The sequence below is a fragment of the Aethalodelphis obliquidens genome, unplaced genomic scaffold, assembly GCF_003676395.1.
Source record: "Aethalodelphis obliquidens isolate GAN/ISIS:26980383/991018 unplaced genomic scaffold, ASM367639v1 scaffold3, whole genome shotgun sequence".
Lineage (NCBI taxonomy): Eukaryota > Metazoa > Chordata > Mammalia > Artiodactyla > Delphinidae > Aethalodelphis > Aethalodelphis obliquidens.
Window position 1 is genome coordinate 31,268,516 of NW_020837947.1, and position 23,289 is coordinate 31,291,804.

Consider the following 23,289-nt stretch of genomic DNA (forward strand, 5'->3'; position numbering starts at 1 on the left):
CAGTCGTTTTATGTCTGTGTTGCTATAGATGTAATTGTACTTGTCTTATTTGTTGATTATGTCTACTGTTTAAAACAATAGAGCAAAGGAGACCATCTTTACAAGGATATTTTATCCATGACGGAGAAGCATCAGATGGCGGCCGCATGGACAGTTGAAGAGAAAGCCCAGGAGGCAGACAAGGTGTTCACCTTGCATCCTTGGATCTACTCTTGCTTTTTCCCCTCTTCCTTTATTTCTGTCCACAGCCATAAGATACTCCTTTTTCCTTGTGTATCAACCTAAATTTTTTAAAATAAACTTTTGAGTGCTTAAAAAGTAAAATAGAAACATAGGATCATTAGATGAGAAGCACCATATTGCAAAAGTACTTTCTTTGAAAATCCACAATTTGAAATATGGACATCTCAACCGATATAGGTGATAAATGGCCCCTTATTTTGATGGATGTGGCTGGCAGTTGGGAAACCATGATTTCACACGAAAATGCACTGTTTGTACGACGCACACTGTGGTGGTGTTAGAGTAAAGAATTACGTGTGATTTAGGTTACCGTTCTACTAATTGCATTTGGAAACCTTTTGAATTTTTATTTTTTAAGATTTTCAACGGGCTAAAAGATTTTGGTGTATGCAAGAGCCCCTCGGATCTCTCTGTGCTCCTGCGTATATGAAATATCTGGCATCACTAGGGAAGTTAGCTTTCCGTTGCTTTTACATTGTTATTCTATTTCTAGTGATTTTGCTTAGCCAGCTGGTCAGCTAATTGTTTGTTGGGACTAGAATGCTTAGAGTATAGTGGAGGAGATAGCAGACATGCAAATTAGTAACTAGAAAATTTGGAGCGCTAAGAAGTGTTAAGGAGATGAAATACTTGTCGAGTTAGAAGGTGATTGGGAAGGCTTGGGAAGAGATAGCATTTGAGTTGAGGCCTTAGTGATGAGAAGGAGGTGGACGTGTGAAGTTTTTTCCATGTGTAAGGAAGAGCAGATGCAGCCCCAAGACAGGAATTAATTTAAAGGACTGAAAGACCAAACGACAAGGTCTGAGAAAAGTCCAAGAGGTCAGACTCCAGATCTTGGCAGGATCTTCAAGAACATATTAACAATTTGGAGTTACATTATAGGAGTGATGGGAAACTATTGGAGAGCTTTAAGCTGAGTAGTGCTATAATCCCACGTGTATGACAGAGACCCCTCTGGTGCTGGTTGAGGAATGGATTATAGGGGATGGGAACGAGAGCACAGATTGGAATAAGGAGGAAGTGTTTCCCTTCCACCAAGTCTGATTTTGTTAGTTGGTAGAGAGTATTACTCATCAGAACATACAGTGGGATGGTGGGGGAGGCAGATTAAGTGGAAGATGAAGCCTTGCGCTAAGAGAATCTGAGATCTGGTTGAGATGAAATATTTCTGGAACACTGCAAATGAGAAACATAACGTCATAAAGCTAAACCAAGTGACATCTTTATATACTTTAAAGGTTAGCTTGAAATCCAAAGCCAATCAGACTTTGCGTGTAAAATGATGACTTTAATATCATATGCTTTGAAATATTACATAGTTTTGAAAATCTATCCTCCTAGAAGCGAGTCAGATGACATCATTTGATCAATTTAAAGTGATGTCCTTGCAGTAGGAAACTTTGGGATTTTGGTGACAATGTTTAAAATGATCATTTTTTCTGGATGTCATCGTTTAGGGGAGTGTACAATATAAACCATGTACAATGAAAACCATCCATTCGTTATTGTAGAAGTTAACATTAAAATGATGTTATGTGAAATTTAAATCTGGAATTTATCCACTGTTAAGCTCCTAAACAGTTTATCTACGCTTGAAGTTACTGCTTTTTTCTTATTCTTTTCCTCTCCAGCACACGCAGGAAAATACGTACGTACGTACTTAACACACATATGGACTGTTGTAACTGCAATCATCCATTCACCCAACAAACATTTTTTGACCACTTACACTGTATCCGCCCTGCGCCAAATAACACATCATTGCTATTAGTTGAAAGTTAAGTCTGCTGGAGTGTTTTGACTTTTAACAGAATATCTTTTAAATTTCTGTCTTTGTTACATCTTCATTTTGCTACTTGATTTTTCAGGGTGTCCTGATTATCTTTAAATTGCAGTCCTTAAAAAAATGTAAAATAAAAAATTATGCATAAGAGTATAATTTGACCAAGTTTTCCAAATGTCTGTAATATGTGTTTTATAGATTAAAAAAAAAGAACAGTAATAGTTTCTTGTTTAGAAATCAATACATCAAACTTTCAAAATGGTTTCAGTACATTATGAATAATTTTGAGAGTAGAGCAGAAAATTGGAAACCAAATCATTTGGTCTTTAATAGGCAAATAACTATTGTATATCCTCTTATGTATTGTGAGAATTATGACACACTTGAACTTGTATAAAATATGAGTTTATATTTTATATAGAAACTCCTGAGTCTAGTAGAGATTACATACACTGGACTTTTAAGGTAATTCTGGAGATATTTTATTGAATAATTAGATGCATGGCACTTATTTCAACTCTCCAGTGATCTCTGACCGGCTAGGACACCATCTCCACCCACCCGACCCTAGGGATGATGTAATTATTGGAGATTGTAATTAAGCTGAATTGTCCAGAAGCTTGTTTTCTCTCCTGAGTACTGTGCTTACGCACCTCGCCTTCCTCATCTGGTCGTACCTTCCCTTCACCCCAGTTAGTGCACTGTCCCAAGGGGCATCCCAGAATGCCATTCAGTTATTCATTCGTTTATCTGTCTTTAAGATCGCTGAGCAGTGGGTTTTATTAGGAAGTATTCTGGCACACATCTGACGTGAGGGGGAGCTTCATGGTGACTCTTAACCATTGGCGTTCTAGGTACCTGGGGTAGTCCCCAGCTTACCTGTTGTGCCCTCAGGCAGATTAAGGACTGTCATTTAAGGGCCAGAAATATGAAGATTAAATTCGCCTTAATAGCCTTTCAGGGATAGATGATTTTCACATTGCTCAGAGTTTCCCCCTCTGAGTTTGTCTTCCTGTTTAGAGTTTTGTTTTTCTTTACCTGTTTCTTGTTGAAAAAAAAAAAAAGATACTGTTTCTTCATTCCATGGCATATTTAGCATGTCTGAGGGAATTTCAGTGGGTTACCGTCAAAGCGCTTTCCGTACAGAGTGGTATGGGGCAGGGGAGAGGTCGTAGGAGCTGAAATGGTTAGTGAAGGCCATACACAAAACGTGGAATATTAAGTGGACATCAGAGAGACGACAAGATTGGTAAGGCCCAGAGTGCCTGGGGAAGGGCATTGGAGGCAAGGGTTTAGGGACACCCAAGCTCTAACACAGAAATAAGTGTAGCAAGTGCAGGGGCCACCGAAGAGGCTGTTCTATGCAGAAAGGCCCGCGCCGAGAAGCTCCCTCGAGAATATACGGAGCAGCGTTTGACGGATGAGTGGGTTGGTCATGCTCAGCTTGTGATAAAGTTTCAGTGAGACACTAAAGAGTTTTAGCTTGTTTCTGTAGGTTAGAGCTATCAACGATTCTCAAGCAGGGTGGAAAGCTGTCATTCAGGCCAGTGGCCACAGACGCCTGCTGCAGAATCTTTTAGAATCCTTGCCTTTCTTTCAATTTATGCTGCTCTGTGATTCTTTCTTGCGTAACCTTTCCTTTCAGTAGGTCACTGCTGTCTGTTCTGACTTATTGTTAACTCTTTGCTCTTCCTTTTCTGACCTCTCTAGAGCCTAGAAGAGGAGATAACATCAATTTTGTTTAGTGAAAAGGGCTTTTCTGATAGCGTGAAAGCCTCCTTCACCTCAGCCACCACTTGGACAGCAGAGGGCACTGTTGTGAGCTCTAGTGCGCCTTCTGAAAAGCTTTCTTCCTCGCCCTTCTCACAGTTGCCTGAGGTGCATTTTACTTTGTTTCCCCTGTTTTTAAAAGCCACGTATAAGAGTGATTTTTATTTTTTGAGTATTAAGGAACCCCTTCCTCCAGTTCTTTCACTGGTGCAATTAACTCTTCCTGGGAGAAACATTCAAGAAATAATGACAGAATTTGGACTCGAGGAAAAGATACTGATTGGATGTTTCTCTTGCTTCCTTTCCCTCCACCCCAGTCTGCCTAAATTCAGAGAATCATTTAAACCACTAAGGCCCAGAGTCTGAGTTGTTATGTGGAGGGAAACCTTCAACCAAGTAGAAGCTAAGTATTTTTTGCAGAAAAGTTTTCAAAGCCTAAATGTCTTTTAAACATCTTCTGATGGTTTATTATTTTAAAAATCCTGCTTATATGGAAAAATTTGAAGTGCTTGCCATACTCAATGAAATAATTATTTTCATTTTTTTGGAATGACCCCTAAGGGATTCCCTGAACTTGGGCAGAACCCATCTGGCCATTTGAGGTTAAGTAATAAAAATAATGATAATGAAATGTCTCCTTTAGAAATGTTCTGATCACTGGATATCTTTATTTATAAAGAAGTTTATAAGTAGGTACAGTTAAATGTTACCCACTTACCAAAATAGATTTAGAGATTTTCAGTTTAACATCTGAAACCTCTGGGCTTTCAATAGACTTGGAAGGATGGCTCTCTTGGTCTGTCAGTAACGTGATTTACATGGTATTCATTTTGAGCAATGAAAACATGCCCTTACCATGCCTTTAAGAATAACAGGGCAGATCATGGGGCTTCCCTGATGGCACAATGGTTGAGAGTCCGCCTGCTGATGCAGGGGACACAGGTTCGTGCCCCGGTCCGGGAAGATCTCACATGTCGCGGAGCGGGTGGGCCCGTGAGCCATGGCCGCTGAGCCTGCGTGTCCGGAGCCTGTGCTCCGCAGTGGGAGAGGCCACAGCAGTGAGAGGCCCGCATACTGCAAAAAAAAAAAAAAAAAAAAAAAGAATAACAGGGCAGATCAAACACAGTGTGAGTATATGTTGATAGGTGCCCTTTCAGGACCTTTTGCTCGTGGTTGTCCATGTTGCTGGAGCACATAAACATGAGGTCGTGTTATCCGTTATAGGAAGCAGCTCCAGCCCAGTTAGTGTCTTGGCAACTTCACAGCAAGGCCTGTTTCTGCCCAGAGGGTTCAGGGGTGCAGTGCTCTTCATTCAGCATCGAGATACTTTCTTGAATAAGTAGGGCTACTCTCTCTAGCTGAATTTTTAAAGTTAGAGCACAAGGCATTAGTGCTACCCGAATGTCAAAAAGTTGGCTAGGCTTTATGTAAAGTAGCCTTTTAAAAAAAAAACGGAAAATTTTAATCTTTGAAAACAGACTCCTTTGTAAGAAAGTTTCTACCCTGATTATCAATACTATAGCATAGGAAGTTATTTACTAATGTATTTCGTCTTCAGGCATTTATTGAACATTTAGGTCCTGTACTTAACTGGAGTAAATCTAGTCCCCCCAAAGTAGATGCCTGCAGAGGCTAGCAATGTGCATCTCAAATGATAAACTGGGTCCATTTCAGTTTTCAAATAGAGGAGCTAAATTCTAAGAGAACACACTTGGAGCCATAACTGACATCCATCCTAATGTTATAATATCCCTTTTGCTAATCTGTCGCACAGTTTGGGATGTTAATAACCATTTCTGAAATGACAACATTTTTATGTTAATAACTATCTGAGACAATTATAATTTTGCCAATTAAAGCTGATTTTTAAACAAGCCGGCAAAAAACAAAGGCATCATCGTATTAATAGTATATTCATTTAGGAATTAGGGGTTCAGGCCAGGATATTTTTTTTTTGGGGGGGTCTGATTAAAATCAAACTCGAATAGATTTTAAAAGTCTTAACATTTAAACTTTAAAATAATGAGTAAGCTCTGGTATAATTCCATTTTTTTCCCCCTACCTTTTCAACAAGAAGGAGCTTATAGATATAAGTATAATAAAACCATTTCGTCTCTTTGGGACGATGCTAGCAGTTTTTGTGTTTTTGTTTCCTTCCCTAAGCTTCTTGCATTTGTCTGGATTGTCCTTCATGTGACCTCGGGCAAAGGTTTTTGTAGTTGTTGATTCTTGCTGTTCTGTCTTTGCGGTGTCGGATGTTTGTTTTGGTGGGTGTCGAGGTAAACCTTTATTGATTTTGTGTCCTCGGTTGCTTTTTGTTCCGCAGAAATGCGCTCCTGAGTCGGAAGGGCCTTGCGCCGGAGCCAGTGATGCTGTTAAGGTTCTCCCCTTTTCCATGTTAACACCATTGCCCGACGTGTCCAATCCCGCTCACGTTTTCACCCGCTTCCCTTTCAGTCCACCATCATCATCATCATCTTTGCTTTCCTCCATGACATGAACCTGCCATCGGTTAATTTTGCTTGCCGTCGTTTTGATTTATTCATCTATTTTTGTTTCCCCCTCATCCATTTTTGTTTCTGTGCAGAGTTCACTTGAGACTCTGAATATAGTGGAGGAGAAGAAGCAGGCAGAGGTTGGGAAAGACGAAAGAGTAACCCCGGCAGAGATGAACGGTAAAGAGCCGTCCCCTGGGCATGGTCCTGGGGAGATGCGGAAGGTGGAGCCGGGGACGCAGAAAGACCCCACCCCCCTGTCTTCTGAGAGCAGCAGCGAGAGCGAGGAGGAGGCGGAGGACGTGGGGGAGTACCGGCCCCACCGCCGAGCGCCTGAGGGCGCCATCAGGGAGGAGCAGGGAGAGTATGAAGAAGAGGTGGACGAGGCACCCGGCCCAGCAGCCAAGGTAGTAGAGAGGCAGGACCCGGTGCCAGCAGCCAGCGCGGTCACGCAAGCAGGTGCCGGTGTCGGCACAGTAGAAACAGTGACCCAGGAAAAGGGAGCGGGCCCCCAGATCCCTGCCGAGAAGAGTGTAAACGAAGGCGCTGTTAAGCAAGACGTGAGCGAAGAAGCGGAGGACGAGCAACAGAAAGTTAACGGAGACGTGGCTCCCGTTGACATTGACGTTTTGCCACAGATTATCTGTTGTTCAGAGGTAAATGGGAGACCCAAGCGGGAGCTCAACGCTAGAGCTGTTTCTCAGGCGGAGCCACACCTGCCTCTCTTCTCCTGTCCTCCCAGGTCTCCTTCAGCTTTTCCGACAGGATTCTGATTTTGATCTCTCACGGGAGGAAGGGGGAAGGCCCTGCTCTGTCGATTTTCTGCCCTCTCGGGTCACGGTTTCTGGCGTCTTTACCACAACTGGATCACCCGATAAACTTTCCAACAGCAGCCGTGTCATTTTTTCCCTTCTCATTTCACGTTGAAAATTTTCTTTGCATGTTTTTGGATGTTTTTGATGGTTTATCTTCAGTTGCACTGTCTCCTCATACTCAATGCCTTTTTGTGCATTAGAAAATTGTGTATGTATTGTTGAAAAACGGGCAGTGTGTGTGTGTTGCTGGTGTCACGACTGGATTTGACTTTCTGGCTCACTCTCTCTCCAGTTTAAGATTTTCAGAATGGCAGCGGGCTCCGATTACCACGATGCTCTGAATTCAGCATCTAGCCTGATGAAAACATTATTTCTTGAATACCCCTGGCACTTCAGGTTTTAGATGCCAGGGATTGTACGGTCTGGTCAGGAGACGTAGCTTTCCTTCTGGGCAGCGAGAAGCTAACAGGATACCCTTCTCTTCTCGTTCTGTCCTCTCATCAATTCTGGATTATTTGCAAGTTTGATCATGTGTTTTGTGAGTTGTCTCCATTGGGTATGGGTCTTTTCCTTTTTCTCTTCAAGAAAGAGAACTTTCCATACTCCTCTTAGCTTAAGTCTTGGTCACTAGGTGCAGTGTCTCTGATTTGGGAGTCAAAGTTATGCTGAGGGAGGATTTACTTCCATGTGAGTGTTCCTTGATTAAAATTCAGTGCCGACAGTAGAGGGATTATCCATATTTGCTCTCTTTCATGGGGTAGAAAATCTTGAAGTGACTTTGTCTTGAAATAATTAACTGGATTTATGTTACTTTTAAACTTCCGATTTCACTTCAGAGAAGACATTTTGAAAGTCTTTGAATGCCTTGAACTATTATTTTCTGCATTTAATATACAGGTTATTCCTCTTTAAATAATTACACTTGGGAATTTTCTCTCAAGGAAAGCACTGTAGTGCTTTGGTAGTAGTATAGTCTGATGGTGTATTAAAGATACACGCTCAGCAGACTGCAGTGTTAACAGGCAATGTTAACAGGCATCTCCTTGAATGTTTTGAATGGTTCAGAGCATTAATGCAACAATGGTGGAGTGACTCTACAGGTATATAACGTTTTAACTTATGTAATACAGAAGAAACACTGCAAGATTTAGACAGGTATAACTGAAAACAATCCTGCTTGAAGGTATTCTTTCTGAAAATGGGATCTCCTTGTCAGTAGGGCAGAAAAGGCTTTTGGGAAAAGAGGAAATCTTAGCCTACTGACCAAGTGTGCCAATTAAAGGCACACACGCAAACCTTACAGCCTTCACACAAACTATATGCTTCTTTAAACTGTAATAAAAATTGAGGCAGGTCACTTCTCATCGCTCATTCTGTTTTGTTTTCTTTTCAATTTTATCATTACTTGCTTAAAGCTAAAGTTTCCATATCACTGTACGCCAGGCTTGACACGTAAGTAATTTGGGACCATCATAATCTGAAGCCCGCCACGATTTAGGGAGCCATTATACTAGCTTATTCTTCATATATATCTATACACATATATATGATATTTGAAGGAAAGTGGTTTTTTTTGTTTTAGATGATTTCCTTTTACTCTTGTCTTTTGTTCATGAGTGTGTGTTTGGATATATTTCTTACAGTTATTTTTGAAGCCTCCATTAAGCACTTTTACTTTATTACCTCTAGAATTTATGTTTCCCTTCCTTTTCACTTCAGCCACCAGTGGTAAAAACAGAGATGGTAACAATTTCTGATGCCTCACAAAGGACAGAAATCTCCACCAAGGAAGTCCCTATTGTCCAAACGGAGACCAAAACCATCACATATGAGTCTCCACAGGTACAAAGTCTCTAGACTTGGACTGTTTGAGTTCTTTTTTACTTAGTCTTTCTGTTTTCGTTCTGTCTTCTCCTAGTTTATGTTTCTGACTTTGACGTAGCTTTTTATATCTCCATTTTATAACTACTTCAGCAACGTAACTTGCTACAATAAAATTGGTGACCCATTGATTATGGGGGAAAGCATACATGTGATTTTTTAGGACAGGCAGTACCAATGTTGTTCTTATTATTCTTATGAGCCATCTCTGGCTTGATGTATCCAGGAGTGTTTATGTACACTTGGGAAACAGATCATCTTACAAAGGTTGTTGGATCTGATTTAATTTATGGATTCGTAGGATTTAATTTAGGCTTTTATCCCCTCCTCCAACTCCACGAAGACAGAGCCATTCAACTCACTCTTGTTTACAGGTACACACATAATGCACACACACCTGTGCTTCTCCTCATGTGGGATTATTTTCTGAAAAACATATGTCGCCATTCTTATGTAAATATGATACTGTGCGTCTAAATAATGATCAGATTCGTGTGTTTGATTTTAGGTATTCACACATTGATTCTGTAAAGATTTGAAATATGATATTTAACCTTAAGGGTAACAAAAAAGGGGAAAGTAGTCATCATTTCAAAATGGAACCGTTTAGAAACTGGGACAACTCTTTTCTCAACTGAGAAATTTAGTGTTCTAGTAGGATTGTACCGTGGTGGAGGATGGCAGATTACTGTCCTCTCGAAATATTTTTTAAAGGTGTAATGCGTTTATGCGTGAAACATTCCTTAAAATCATTTTAGATATGCTCTCCGTAAATGTGCGTAGATCCCGCATAAGCACAAATAGGTTTCTTATGAACAGGTGTGGTAGGAGAGCGTGTACTCAAGTGTTTCTGTTGTGGTAAGTGCCCTTGTAAAGAAGTAGAGATGCGTGACCCAAGTTCGAGAGATCTCCTCCTAACTTACAGTAAGAAAGACTCTGCACTTTCCAGTTATTTCCTGTCAGTGTCAGGAAACTGGAGGTAAATGTGTTTGACGATCTTAGCATAAACTCCTAGCCCATTAATGTGCTTCATTATTTCCCTTGGTAAACTCTAGAACTTTCTAGTATCAAAGTAAAGAAGTTAAACCCTATATAGACATCGTATAAGATTTATATATAAGCTATATATATACACACTTATATAGAGAGTGCGTGCACATGTGCACACACGTGTGCATACGTATTGAAATACATGTAGCCGTGCATACGCACAAACTATTACAGGAACCATGTCATTAAAAAAAAATCTAGAGATAAGCAATTAACCAAATCGCTTAAGCTTAGTCTATCCTGGTCAGGTTCTGTTGCTTAGTAATCTGAGAAAACATTTATTTTTACCCACCTGTGCTTAAAAAAACAACAAACTCAGCACTTCTGGTCACTGTGGAAACTTCTCTGCTTGGTTCTCTGCTTTCTTCTTCTAGCTTCTGTAAATGGCCCTCAGCCAGATTTTCTCACGACTCCCCTGTAGATCTCAGTCCCACCTTCTACGTCCATTCTTTGTATTTTCTCTCTCTGCCCAGGGTTGGCTTCTCCATGTGCATTTAGCCCTTGACTTTACTCTGTTTATAAATGCCAGCCAGTCTCTGATCAGTAAATCACCACTACAGACATGCAGAGGATAGGCAGCTAGCGTCTTCTGCCGCCTCCTTAGGTCTTAAAAGCTGCATGTTCGATGGGGAGGGGTCTTCTCTGACAACGTAACGGAAGTTAAGCTTTGCTTTGTGTTTTCCCCCCAACTCTTCAAAGATTGATGGCGGGGCTGGTGGTGACTCGGGCACATTACTGACTGCACAGACCGTCACATCCGAGTCCGTGTCGACGACGACAACCACACACATCACCAAGGTAAAGCAATCCAGGGGAATGTACACTGCCAACAAAATCTTTTCTGAATGGTTTCTTTGTTCCTATTCACACTTCCAATTATTACGCACAGTGCCAGTGGAATAAAAATGCCTAGATTTAAAGTGTGCAAGAAACTGGGCTCCACTGACATTTGTATTTAAACCAAATCCAAATTGCAAATTTGTAAAGTACAAGGGGGTAAAAATATGTTCTAAATAGCTATACTTAAGACAGCTGTAGGAGCAGAGGGAACCTAATAAAATTGGAAGCCTAGCTTTGGTAAGTACAAGTCAGCTCTCCTGACTGAAGCAAGGAAGTGAAGACTGCCGTTGAAAATTTTCACCGAGTTGTTCAAATCATATACATTTCCCCCATTGATTTAAGATACTAGTGTGTCGATTTGGAGCATTTCTCCAGATCACTCTCTAAATGTTTAACACCTGATGACCAGCGATCCTCAAAGTGTGGTCTCTGCACTGTCAGCGGCAGTCTCACCCAGGGACTTGTTAGCAGTGTGAATACTGTGACCCCACTCTGGATCTTCTGAAACCCCAGGAGTGTTTAGGAAGCCCTCCACGTGATTCCAGTGCGTGACATGGTCATCACCTTTCTAATCCAGCATTATTTTCCAGTCGTTCCTTTTTGCTTCTGCTTCTCACGTTTGGTTAGTGCTTGAAGGTCTCAAATGTATCCCTTGTGCCCTCCTCACGCCACATTTCAACAACAAAAAAAATTTTGTGAATTAAAAAATGTCCCATAAGTGCAAGATGGTATTGGTGTTCATTTTAAAGCATATCAAGTTATTAAGACCTAATGATCTTAGCGATCAGCCTTGTTTCTTACAGTGAAGTGCGATACCTGTGACCGTGTGTAAATTTATCAGTGTTGTAGAGGTTGAGTGTGCACTTTCTCAGGACTGGGTGGTATTTGCTCATTGTTTAGAGTGTCACAGGCATATGATCTCTCAGCCTCTATCATGCCCCAGGCTTCTGTCACCTCGCTCCAAGCCAGTAACTCTGGAACTCTGTGGGCAGTTCACCCAGGAGCTCCTACCCCCGGGTCTCCTCACAGCCTTTGTTCAGCCACATTCCGTGTCCATGTCACAGCCACGTGCAGAATCAAATCAAACACTGGATGAAAATCTTTATATCGCCCTCACACATCTTACCTATCTTAAACCAAGTCCAAGTCTTCTTTTTTTTTTTATTATTGCACTAAACCAAATGAAGAAAATCACCAAATGGATCTGTATGATGCCAGTCAATTTCCCAAACCTAAACTAGATGCTTAAATTATTAGCATTCCTTATAAACTCTACATAAAACAAACAACTACTTCTCCTTTGCTCGCTTCTTTTCAAAAATTGGCCAATTGGAAGTGAAGAAACTCAGGAAACTGTACCGGAATGTTCCAGTGGAGTTGTTTGGATTAAATGGCATCTGTTGCATCTTAATCTCACCTGAATCTTGATAAGATAGTTTTTAAGGTTGCTTTCAGTTTAGGAGTGCTTACAGATGATGCTACACTTTGAACGATCAGATTCTCTATGGAGCTTAAAAATAAAGAAATTTCTAGAACATCAGTCTTCCCCACCCAGTGTGAATTGCTTAAGGATGATCGGAAGGTCTGGGTGTGCGCCATCTCTGTTTTCTCTGATTATGTGTAAACATGTTTTAGTGATTGCTAATCCTCCCTCCCTTCTGTTTCTTTATGACCTTTAGACTGTAAAAGGTGGAATATCTGAAACAAGAATTGAAAAGCGCATCGTGATCACGGGAGATGCAGATATTGATCACGACCAGGTAAAGACTTGAGCTTCTGGTTCTGAAACTGGCCGCGTTTATTTTCTAAGTTTCTGTCATCATGTCATGTCCCTGTGTCAAACCGCTTCTCTCAGTACCTCCTTCCGAGATGAATGCACCTCCTAAGCTTGGCATAAAGACCCTTCACAGTCTAGACACAGCCTGTCCTTTCAGCCTTCCTGGTACTGAATTAGCACAAAATGTGGGTTGTTTTTCATTTCACACTAGCTTTACATGCACCTTTGACTCACAATAATCAAGAGGATTTTTGGCAACCGTCAGGCATTCACGTGGGCCTGGTTTAAAGGCAAGTCATCAGTTACTGACGAATAAATGGCAGTTAAACGACACTGGCTTCCAAAAAAATAAGGAAAGCCACTAAGTTTGACTTATGCCTGCTTTCAGGAACTTATCAAGTATTTTTTTATAGCATTAGAAAAGTCGGGCTATTCACTTCTAGATGTTTTCTCCTAGTTATTACTATTATTGAAGGATAAGAAAAGGTAATATAAGGTCTCTTACAAAGTGAAAATTTATATGTATCCAGAAAAGATTTTTTAAAGAATTGTACTTCCATTCTACTGTTAAGCTGAACAGGTGACGAATGGAACCGCTGGAGACTTGGAGAGTAGCTTTAATTTTAGACTGCAGTCCCAAGTGATGATGAGAATTTTTTGTTCTGTTATTTTCTGAGTGATTTTAACTCAGCTCTAAAGGAGACCAAGCTCTTTTCCTTTTACAATAATTTGAAGAAATGGAAATGTTCAGTTGACCAAATGTTCAGTTGTCCTCAGCTGGGGAGTAGGAACAAATGATAGTCACCCATCTTTGAACACAGAAATTTTAGAGAACAAAATTTCTCGTTTAAGAAAGACTTGCTGTAAGAAAGGCCAAACAGGAATAGATTTTCTTACATGCCTAAAAAGAAAATTACTGTTTTCTAAAACTCCTGTATATAGAATTTTACTTACATATTTCATAATTTTTTTTTTTTTTTTTTTTTTGCGGTACGCGGGCCCCTCACTGTTGTGGCCTCTCCCGTTGCGGAGCACAGGCTCTGGACGTGCAGGCTCAGCGGCCATGGCTCACGGGCCCAGCCACTCCGCGGCATGTGGGATCTTCCTGAACCTGGGCACGAACCCATGTCCCTGCATCGGCAGGCTGACTGTCAACCACTGTGCCACCAGGGAAGCCCTCATAATGTATTTTTAAAAATTCCTTGACAGTTATTATAGGTTAAAAGTTTGCCCTGACTCTGAATTTTGACTTAGTAATAGAGCTTCCTAGTAGATGACTATACGTGTGTCTGTTCACCACTAGAAAATGAATTACCTGTGTGGAAACCAAGCGTCTGGTTTCCTATACAGAAGATTTATTCTACTTCTCTTCACTGGGACAGTTTTGAGTTGCTCTGACCTTAAGTTGGAGCAAACCATACGTATTCTTACTCTTTTTTCCTCTGGGACTCTCGCTCAGCATTTATTGAATTTCTACAGTGTGCTGGGCAGGAACCCACATTCTTTGGCCTGATGGAAGGTGAAAATCGGGGTCCTCTCCCAGCCTTTGTTTCGTCTGCCCTCTGTCTCCACCAAACAAGGCCCTTTTAGGGTTTCAAATGCCACTTTTTCCCTTGAGGGGTTACTTGCAGGTTTTATTTTATGTGCATTCTTTCGTCCCGTTTTTCCTGAAAACTCAAATCTAGATAGTAATGCTTCTGAACAGCAGATATTAAAAACACAGTCTGAAACGTAAGTTCCAAAATAACACAAAATAACAAAATTCCTAACTCTCCCATTAGAAGAAAATCATGACGCTGCAGCTTTAGCTGTTGCTGTGAGGACGCACACCTTCAGCCCATTTTAAAACTGAAGTGGGGCGAGGGGGCGGGGGGAGGGATAAATTGGGAGTTTGGGATTAACAGGTGCACACACCGCTATGTATAAAATAGATAAACAACAAGGACCTACTGTATAGCACAGGGAACTATAGTCAATATCTTGTAATAACCTATAAGGGTAAAGAATCTGAAAAAGGATATGTATATGTATAACTGAATCACTTTGCTGTACACCTGAAACTAACACAACATTGTAAATCAACTACGATTAAAAAAAAAAACCAAAAAACCCAAAACTGAGGCCAGATATCCAAATGAAGAGAACAGATATTTACCTTTTTCATGTTTATTTATAAGATGTCATAAACGTTTTTGAGTAAATGTAATTGTGGCTTCTGGTATGCTTGTCACCAGGAGCTCATGATGAGTTCGCTTTCCCCTTATAGCCTGTAAATGAGATGGTGGAGCTATTTAAAAGTAAAGGAGGGAAATTAGTTCCCTGCCACAAACTGATGTTGATCATGCAGTGACTTTAATGTCATTGACACCTTTTCAGTTCCTTGCCTACATTAAAAGAATTTTAATAGTGGAAGGAAACCCTTCATCTGAGCAGGATAGGAAAAGAAGGAATCTCTTTTGTGCTGGCAAATGAAAGAGGCTTTGCAGCTTCTACACCCGGTGCTAGTTGTGGCTCTCAGCTCCGTACCCGGGAGGCATAAACAACACGGAAAAGTGTATTTCTTTCTAATAAAATAACTTCTCAATTTGGCCGTGCAATGTGATAGTTTTCTCACAGTCTTTACTGTTCCCGCAGTGAATTAACATTTTACGGTATTTAATTACGTGTACCGATATTATGGAAGGAAAGGAACTAAGGGCAAACTGACTTCAAATATGTTTGAAGATGATAATAGCAGTTTTCCATTTTCCCTACTTTTCTGCTAATTAAAGCATGTTTCACGCCTGCTACCTTCCCTTGGGTATCATGTATGTTTCCTCTTTGACAGGTGCAGGGTTTAATGTAGGCAGGTCTTTGTAATGAACATAAATTCAAAGTAGCTGAGACGTTGTTCTGTAGCCACGTTGGCTCCCATCAGAGCTGTCCTTTCTCAAATTGGATTCCAGAAACCAGCTGGGACTAGACCGTGTTGATTGTTCCAATCTCCCTCTTGCCTCTGAACACAGACTTAGAGCCTCCCTGATGTACTTGGTCGCCTTCCCCACTCACACTGCAGTTAGTACACGGCAGCACTTGCTGTCCTGCTCTGAGACGAGGTCCCCACTCTGCTCCTGCCCACTGGGCTGCCTGCTCTCCCCACGTGGCAAGCAGTTGTGCTGATGCTTAAGTGGAAGCCTGGTCCCCTGTCTGATCCTCTCTTGTCCCAACACAGGTAGGTTGCCAGAGTTTGTTCCCCAGTGGAAATTTAAGCACCCTCAAGTGTCTTCCAAGCTTCTGAGTGAAAAGTCTTTGGCGTAAAAATAATTTTGGGGGGTAGTTTTATCTTTCTTTGTGGAATGCGGCTCAGGGTTTTGCTCAGTAACCTTCCAGCTGACGGAAATGATACTGCAAACAAGAAATGCAGTTGTCCCCAAAGGCAGGTGACAACGCAGCAGGAAAATTGTGCTGCTTTTTTCAAATGTATGTTTTCCTTATGAGATACAGCAATCTCTCTCCTAGTAGGATTTCTTTTTTGTTTTCAAGTTCTTTCCTAGATTTTGAGTGTTGTTCCGTGCAGTTTTCTTTTACTTTTTCCCCCGAGACCTCTTTAAACATCTTTCCCTCTGAAAAACAGGATCTTTCCACTTTGCCATAATCCTTGTGTACAGTTTACTTTCTGATCAAACTCAGAGAAATCTTGTCTGCTTTCTCACAGCCTCATCCAGGGAAACGCCCATGAATCAGTGGAGGGGCAGCCCTCTCCTGCCCTGTAGCCCCCTGGCAGGATGGTCCTGAGGAAGACCCATTAACCTTTTTGCCTTCACTGTTTCCACCTGTAAAATAGGGAGCTGTATTTTATTATCTAAAAGATTAGTCTCTCTCTTTTCTTTAGCTTTACTGATTGTTTGTCGTCATTGTTGCTTGTGGTTTTAATTGTTCTATGTCCTAGAAGCTAATAGATATTTTTCCTGCAACATTCCTCAAGCAATTACTGAGAGCCTAAGAGGGCAAAGATGAGCAGAGCCTGGTCTTGCACTGTGAGTTTTTTTTTTTTTTTAATTTTATTTTTTTTAACATCTTTATTGGAGTATAATTGCTTTACAGTGGTGTGTTAGTTTCTGCTTTATAACAAAGTGAATCAGCTATACATATATCCCCATATCTTTTCCCTCTTGCGTCTCCCTCCCACCCATCCTATTCCACCCCTCTAGGTGGTTACAAAGCACCGAGCTGATCTCCCTGTGCTGTGCAGCTGCTTCCCACTAGCTATCGATTTTACATTTGGGAATGTATATATGTCCATGCCACTCTCTCACTTTGTCCCAGCTTACCCTTCCCCTCCCTGTGTCCTCAAGTCCATTCTCTAGTAGGTCTGCATCTTTATTCCCGTCCTGCCCCTAGGTTCTTCATGACCATTTTTTTTCTTTTTTTTTTTTTAGATTCCACATATATATATATATGTGTTAGCATAGGGTATTTGTTTTTCTCTTTCTGACTTGCTTCACTCTGGATGACAGACTCTAGGTCCATCCACCTCACTACAAATAACTCAATTTCGTTTCTTTTCATGGCTGAGTAATATTCCATTGTATATATGTGCCACATCTTCTTTATCCATTCATCTATGGATGGACACTTAGGTTGCTTCCATGTCCTGGCTGTTGTAAATAGAGCTGCAATGAACATTGTGGTACATGAGTCTTTTTGAATTATGGTTTTCTCAGGGTATATGCCCAGTAGTGGAATTGCTGGTTGTGTGGTAGTTCTATTTTTAGTGTTTTAAGGAAATTCCATACTGTTCTCCATAGTGGCTGTATCAATTTACATTCCCATCAACAGTGCAAGAGGGTTCCCTTTTCTCCACACCCTCTCCAGCACTTATTGTTTGTAGATTTTTTGATGATGGCCATTCTGACTGGTGTGAGGTGATACCTCATTGTATCATTGTAGTTTTGATTTGTATTTCTCTAATGATTAATGATGTTGAGCATTCTTTCATGTGTGTGTTAGCAATCTGTATATCTTCTTTGGAGAAATGTCTGTTTAGGTCTTCTGCCCATTTTTGGACTGGGTTGTTTGTTTTGTTGATACTGAGCTGCATGAGCTGCTTGTAAATTTTGGAGATAAATCCTTTGTCAGTTGCTTCGTCTGCAAATATTTTCTCCCATTCTGAGGGTTTTCTTTTCATCTTGTTTATGGTTTCCTTTGCTGTGCAAAAGCTTTTAAGTTTCATTAGGTCCCATTTGTTTATTTTTGTTTTTATTTCCATTTCTCTAGGAGGTGGGTCAAAAAAGGATCTTGCTGTGATTTATGTCATAGAGTGTTCTACCTATGTTTTCCTCGAAGAGTTTGGTAGTGTCTGGCCTTACATTTAGGTCTTTAATCCATTTTGAGTTTATTTTTGTGTATGGTGTTAGGGAGTGTTCTAATTTCATTCTGTTAGATGTAGCTGTCCAGTTTTCCCAGCACCACTTATTGAAGAGGCTGTCTTTTCTCCATTGTATATTCTTGCCTCCTTTACCAAAAATCAGGTGACCATATGTGCGTGGGTTTATCTCTGGGCTTTCTATCCTGTTCCATTGATCTATATTTCTGTTTTTGTGCCAGTACCATACTGTCTTGATTACTGTAGCTTTGTAGTATAGTCTGAAGTCTGGGAGCCTGATTCCTCCAGCTCCGTTTTTCTTTCTCAAGATTGCTTTGGCTATTCGGGGTCTTTTGTGTTTCCATACAAATTGTGAAAAAATTTTTTCTAGTTCTGTGAAAAATGCCAATGGTTGTTTGATAGGGGTTGCATTGAATCTGTAGATTGCTTTGGGTAGTGTAGTCATTTTCACAATGTTGATTCTTCCAATCCGAGAACATGGTATATCTCTCCATCTGTTTGTATCATCTTTAATTTCTTTCATGAGTGTCTTATAGTTTTCTGCATACAGGTCTTTTGTCTCCTTAGGTAGGTTTATTCCTAGGTATTTTATTCTTTTGGTTGCAGTGGTAAATGGGAGTGTTTCCTTAATTTCTCTTTCAGATTTTTCATCATTAGTGTATAGGAATGCCAGAGATTTCTTGCACCATGAGTTTTGAGGCAACTGGGTAATTTCAAGTATCACTCGAGTGTGGAGGGCATACACCACCCTGGAGGCTTCACATCATTCTTTCAGTCCATACATCGAACCTTAACATTATCTTTATAATCTTAGCATAAGTCTCAGGTTGCAGATGAGAGTCCTAAGGTCAGAGAAGATCTGTTTTCTCCGCGTCTCACAGTGCGTGCCAGGCTGAGTGGGATTCAGAGCCAGCGTGTTTCTCCTACGTGTATCATTATTTGGCAGTGGACTGGAGAAATGGGAAACCTGGGGAAATGAGATGCATTCTCTAAAATGAAAAAGGAGCCCATTTCAAATCTCTTGCTTCCTCAAATACAGCAGTGAAACTGTCTTGGCAGGAGGAGGGATGGATCCCAGGTGATGGCTATGCTCGTGTACAGCCATCCCGAGAAAGAGCCTCTTCCTCTACTCACAGTGCTCTCTCCTGACCCCGCAGGCGCTGGCCCAGGCCATCAGGGAAGCCAGGGAGCAGCACCCCGACATGTCGGTCACGAGGGTTGTGGTGCACAAAGAAACCGAGCTGGACGAGGGGGAAGAGTAAGGTAAGAGCCTCGTCATTGGGGCCTTTCTCATGACTGTTCTGTATTCCTGAACCTGCCGAGCGATGTGAAAGGCACGTCTGCATCATGGTGCCTGTCTCCTACAGTTCATCTGATCTTTCAGACTTTTTCATCTCCAAGTACATCTGCTCGGGTGACCTGTATATAGTTAACTATAAACTCTGTGGACCCACGGGCATCGTGTGGTGTTAATAACTGCCATGTATTGAGAGCCGCTAATAATCAACATTTATATGTTACTTTACTATTTGTAAAGCGCATTAATATAAGTTATCTCAATGTTCACAAAGAGCCTGTTAGGAAGGTGCTATTGCTTTCGTTTAGATGAGGGATTTTTGTCGTAGGGGCCCAAAGGGGAGATGAGTTAATCTTTTAAATGGAGACATTAAGAACTCTGTATCAGAGAAGGAACCATAAAGGAAAAGATTGCTTTGACTGTATAAAGAGGTAAAAATTTGAGCCAAACCAACAAAAACAAAAGTAAAAGGTAAGTGATAAAGTTCAACGTACCTGGCAGAGACAGGATTAATATCCTGAATATATTATATTAAGAAGCTCTTATGTGTCATCAGAAAATGTAAACACTTAAGTAGAGGATTAAGCAAGTAAACCATGTAGAAACTAAGTGAATAATGAGCAAAAAGTATTCAGCCTCATATTGTTTACATCAATACAAATGAAAAATTCACTGCTGAATCTGGCAAAGTTTACGTTTTTAGCCAGGGTCGAGAAGGTGGGGGGGGCGGGGAATATACTTATGCTGCTGTATCAATTAGTAATATTTCCTGGAGGGCAACTTGGCAAAAACCCACGTCAGACATGCTTACCGTTTAAACCACTGTGAGAAATTTATCTTAAATAATCAGAGACGGATACAAAGATTTACCTACAAGAGTATCACATGTTTATATATACTAGCAAGAAATTTGAAACAATCTAAATGGCCAGCGGTAGGGAGTGGTTATACATTATGCTGCTTCCATGTGATGGCGAAGTACAGATAGCCTTTAAAAGTTGCGTTAAAGGGTTCTTAAACACTGAGTAAGTGTTCCTGATCATGTACGTATTAGGGTTTTAAAAAGCAGGTTTTATCACACAGCACATATACTTAATATTGCATTTTTGTTTTTAAAATGATCCGTACATTGGTCAGTTGATTGATAGATCCCCACTGGAGGGGCTGGTCACATAACCCGTCTTCCTCCTTGTGGCAAGGCTAAGTGCTCTCCCGTCGTAGGGCGTGAGGGGTCCTACCAGTGCACAGCCTCCCCTCTGACTTACTAACGTTTGCCAATCTGACAGATATGAGATGGCGTACAACTTAAGACATACGACATGTAACTTACTGCCATATAACTTTCTTGGTCATACAGATTCTTGATAGATTCTGGATACTAATCCTTTGTCAGTTTTATGTGTTGCAGATATCTTTGTTTGTGGTTTGTCTTTTATTATCAATATAGGGCAATATATTAATATATTGAACGTAGTATTTAATATGTTAATATAGTTGAGTTATCAAGCTTTTCTTTATGGCTTATGCTTTTTCCATATCCTGAGGTGTTAAAGATATTTTCAATCCGGAAATTTTAATGTTGCCTTTCATGGATCAATCCTTAATCTATCAGAAATTTTTTCTGTGTGATTAGAAACAGTGATTTGTTTGTTTCCCGTATAAGCAGCCAGCGTTCCAGCCCTGTTTATTGAAGAGCCCGTCCTTGCCCCGTCTAGTCTGCGGGTCAGACATCAAGTTTCTTACATGCGTGGGTGTGTCTCTGAGCACATTCGTTTCTATCAGTCTGTGTGTCTGTCCCTGCCCCAGTGCCATATAGCTTTAAAATGAGAATTGGTATCTAGGAGCACAACACTCCCCAGTTCTTTCTCTTCAAGAATGTCTTGGCTGTTCTGGGCTCCTTCTGTTACATATAAATTTCAGAATCAGAGTGTTAGGTTCTAAGATATCCTGTGGTATTTTGATTGGAATTGCATCTGCTCTGTAGCTCAGTATACTGAGAATTACGTCTTTATGATATTGTCTTCTTTTCCACAAATCTTAACATCTTTCCATTTATAGAGATCTTCTTTAATGTCTTTCAATAAAATTGTATAATTTTTTTCCCCAGAAGCTGTTGCTGGCATAGGGAGATACAACTAACTTTTCAATACTGCTCTTATATCTAGCAACCTTACTCTTTATGTTTTAGATGATGTTTTCAACACAGGGTGTATAAAGGGCCTGCGAGCAGAAATCATTTAAAGTTTTAGCACAAGCACAGCATCTGTTTTACCTGAATTAATGTGCTATGTTACATGCAAGTCTGAGAACATTCTTAGCTAGGAGTCAGAAGATCAAGTACTGTGTTTTAATCTTGCCAGATCTCAAACTATGGGACGTTGGGTAAGTCAGTGGGGCTGGTACAATCTACCTTTTCTGCTTATATATAATATGACAATGAATGGGAAAATTGAGTGTTGTACAAATGTAAAAATAATGCGTATTTCTCCTCTAAATTCTATGAATCAGTTACTTAATCAGGAATATGAGACAAAAATTAGTGACCACTAGCATTACCAGCACTTCACCTTCATTTGTGGTATTTTAATAAGCTTTAAAATAAATTAGTTATGTCATTGATTCTTAACACCTTATATTCATTTGTTCAGTGGACACACACACACACACACACACACACACAGCCTTTGAAGTTTGCCTGTCTCGGAGGCCATCTTTTATAAGCAGCCTTGTTAAACAAATTTAGGAGGTTAAAGTGTAAATTCACGTGTAAGATGAGCAAACTAGATAAATTTGGAAAGATTCATTTATTCATTGAAAAATATTTAGCAAGTGCCAAAGCATGCTAGGCCAGCTTAGGCAGTGAGGATTCGGATGGTCACATTGGTAGACAGCACAGTCCCGGTCCCCTTTCTCAGGAAGGATCCACTCCAGGAGGGGAGGTGTCAGTATTAACAAATAGAATGTAATTGCATATCTGATAAATGCTCCGAAGGAAATAATGTGAGATGAGAGAACCAGATGGGGGGCTTGAACTGTTATCAATTTAACCTGTTACTTGAGAAATAGAATTTGAGTTGCAATCTGGAGGACAGATGGGAGCTACCTCAGTGTCTTCTCACAGTCATTTTAGCATCTCCGCTCCTGACTGGCCGCACTTGTTCTTGAAAAATTTCCTTTGCTGATGCCCGTCAGGGCTGGGAAGAATGTGTTTCCACTGTTGCAGCTACCCTCTGGCTGCCCTGCCAGAATCCCACAGAGGCAGCAGTGGCTCAAGGCAAAGAGCAGGACCAGGACGGTGTCCCAACGTCAGAAAAGAAGAAGAAAGAACTATTTGTGATGTATCGGTCCCGTCTCCCTTTTCGGGCGTGAAAAGCTCTCCTCCTGGTCTGACCTGACCTCTTCCTTTGGAGTAGCTCTGACCTCTTGATCAAGCATTGAGCGTGGCAGGCAGGGAAACAGAAAGACGGTCAAAGAACAATGTGCCGAGGACTGAAGTCCCGGTCTGCTTCCCCGTGCTGGGCGGTTGCCAGCGGTGAGGCAGAGGGGCTGCGTGCAGCTCCACGAACAAGAAAACGCTTAGAGGAGCACTTGCCTTGATCTCTGTATCGTTTTTATTTCCTCTTAAGGGCTACTCCCTCCTGCTATTTTATTCTGAATGCATATTTATGAACCCTTGAGTGGACACAAAATGTTACTGACCTCGTCACCACTAGAATGGTGTCCCCGCTGGTCCTGATGAAAAGGTAGAAGAGCCTAGGCTTGGGGGTGTGGTCTGCGCGGCCCGAGAAGGAAGGAGCCCCAGCAGGGGGAATGTGCGACCCTGCTTCAGCTGGTGCCGTAAGCTCTGTGAACGCAGACTTCAGACGAGCCTCTCAGACTCCTGGAGTAATCATTGACGTTGCATGAAAAAGTGAAGGACGCCTCCTTTTCATCGGAAAGCAGTGAGCGGCCCAAGGATAACATGATGCAAGAG

At 41.1% G+C, this 23,289-nt stretch overlaps 1 protein-coding gene across 25 annotated transcripts in view; it reads left to right on the forward strand.

Moving 5' to 3' along the window:
* The window catches only part of EPB41L2 (erythrocyte membrane protein band 4.1 like 2), a 267,535-nt gene that overhangs the window by 179,345 nt on the left and 64,901 nt on the right, over positions 1–23,289 (forward strand). For 15 of the 25 annotated variants that reach the window (XM_027086494.1, XM_027086522.1, XM_027086469.1 and 12 more), the window contains 8 exons: positions 82–183; positions 3,737–3,904; positions 6,123–6,176; positions 6,384–6,947; positions 8,826–8,948; positions 10,737–10,835; positions 12,557–12,637; positions 19,177–19,282. In XM_027086494.1, the coding sequence (XP_026942295.1) occupies positions 82–183; positions 3,737–3,904; positions 6,123–6,176; positions 6,384–6,947; positions 8,826–8,948; positions 10,737–10,835; positions 12,557–12,637; positions 19,177–19,281 (1,296 nt within the window). In that variant the 3' untranslated portion in view covers position 19,282. The remainder of the gene's footprint in view (positions 1–81; positions 184–3,736; positions 3,905–6,122; positions 6,177–6,383; positions 6,948–8,825; positions 8,949–10,736; positions 10,836–12,556; positions 12,638–19,176; positions 19,283–23,289) is intronic. The other 10 variants (XM_027086559.1, XM_027086577.1, XM_027086568.1 and 7 more) reach the window with 6 other exon arrangements.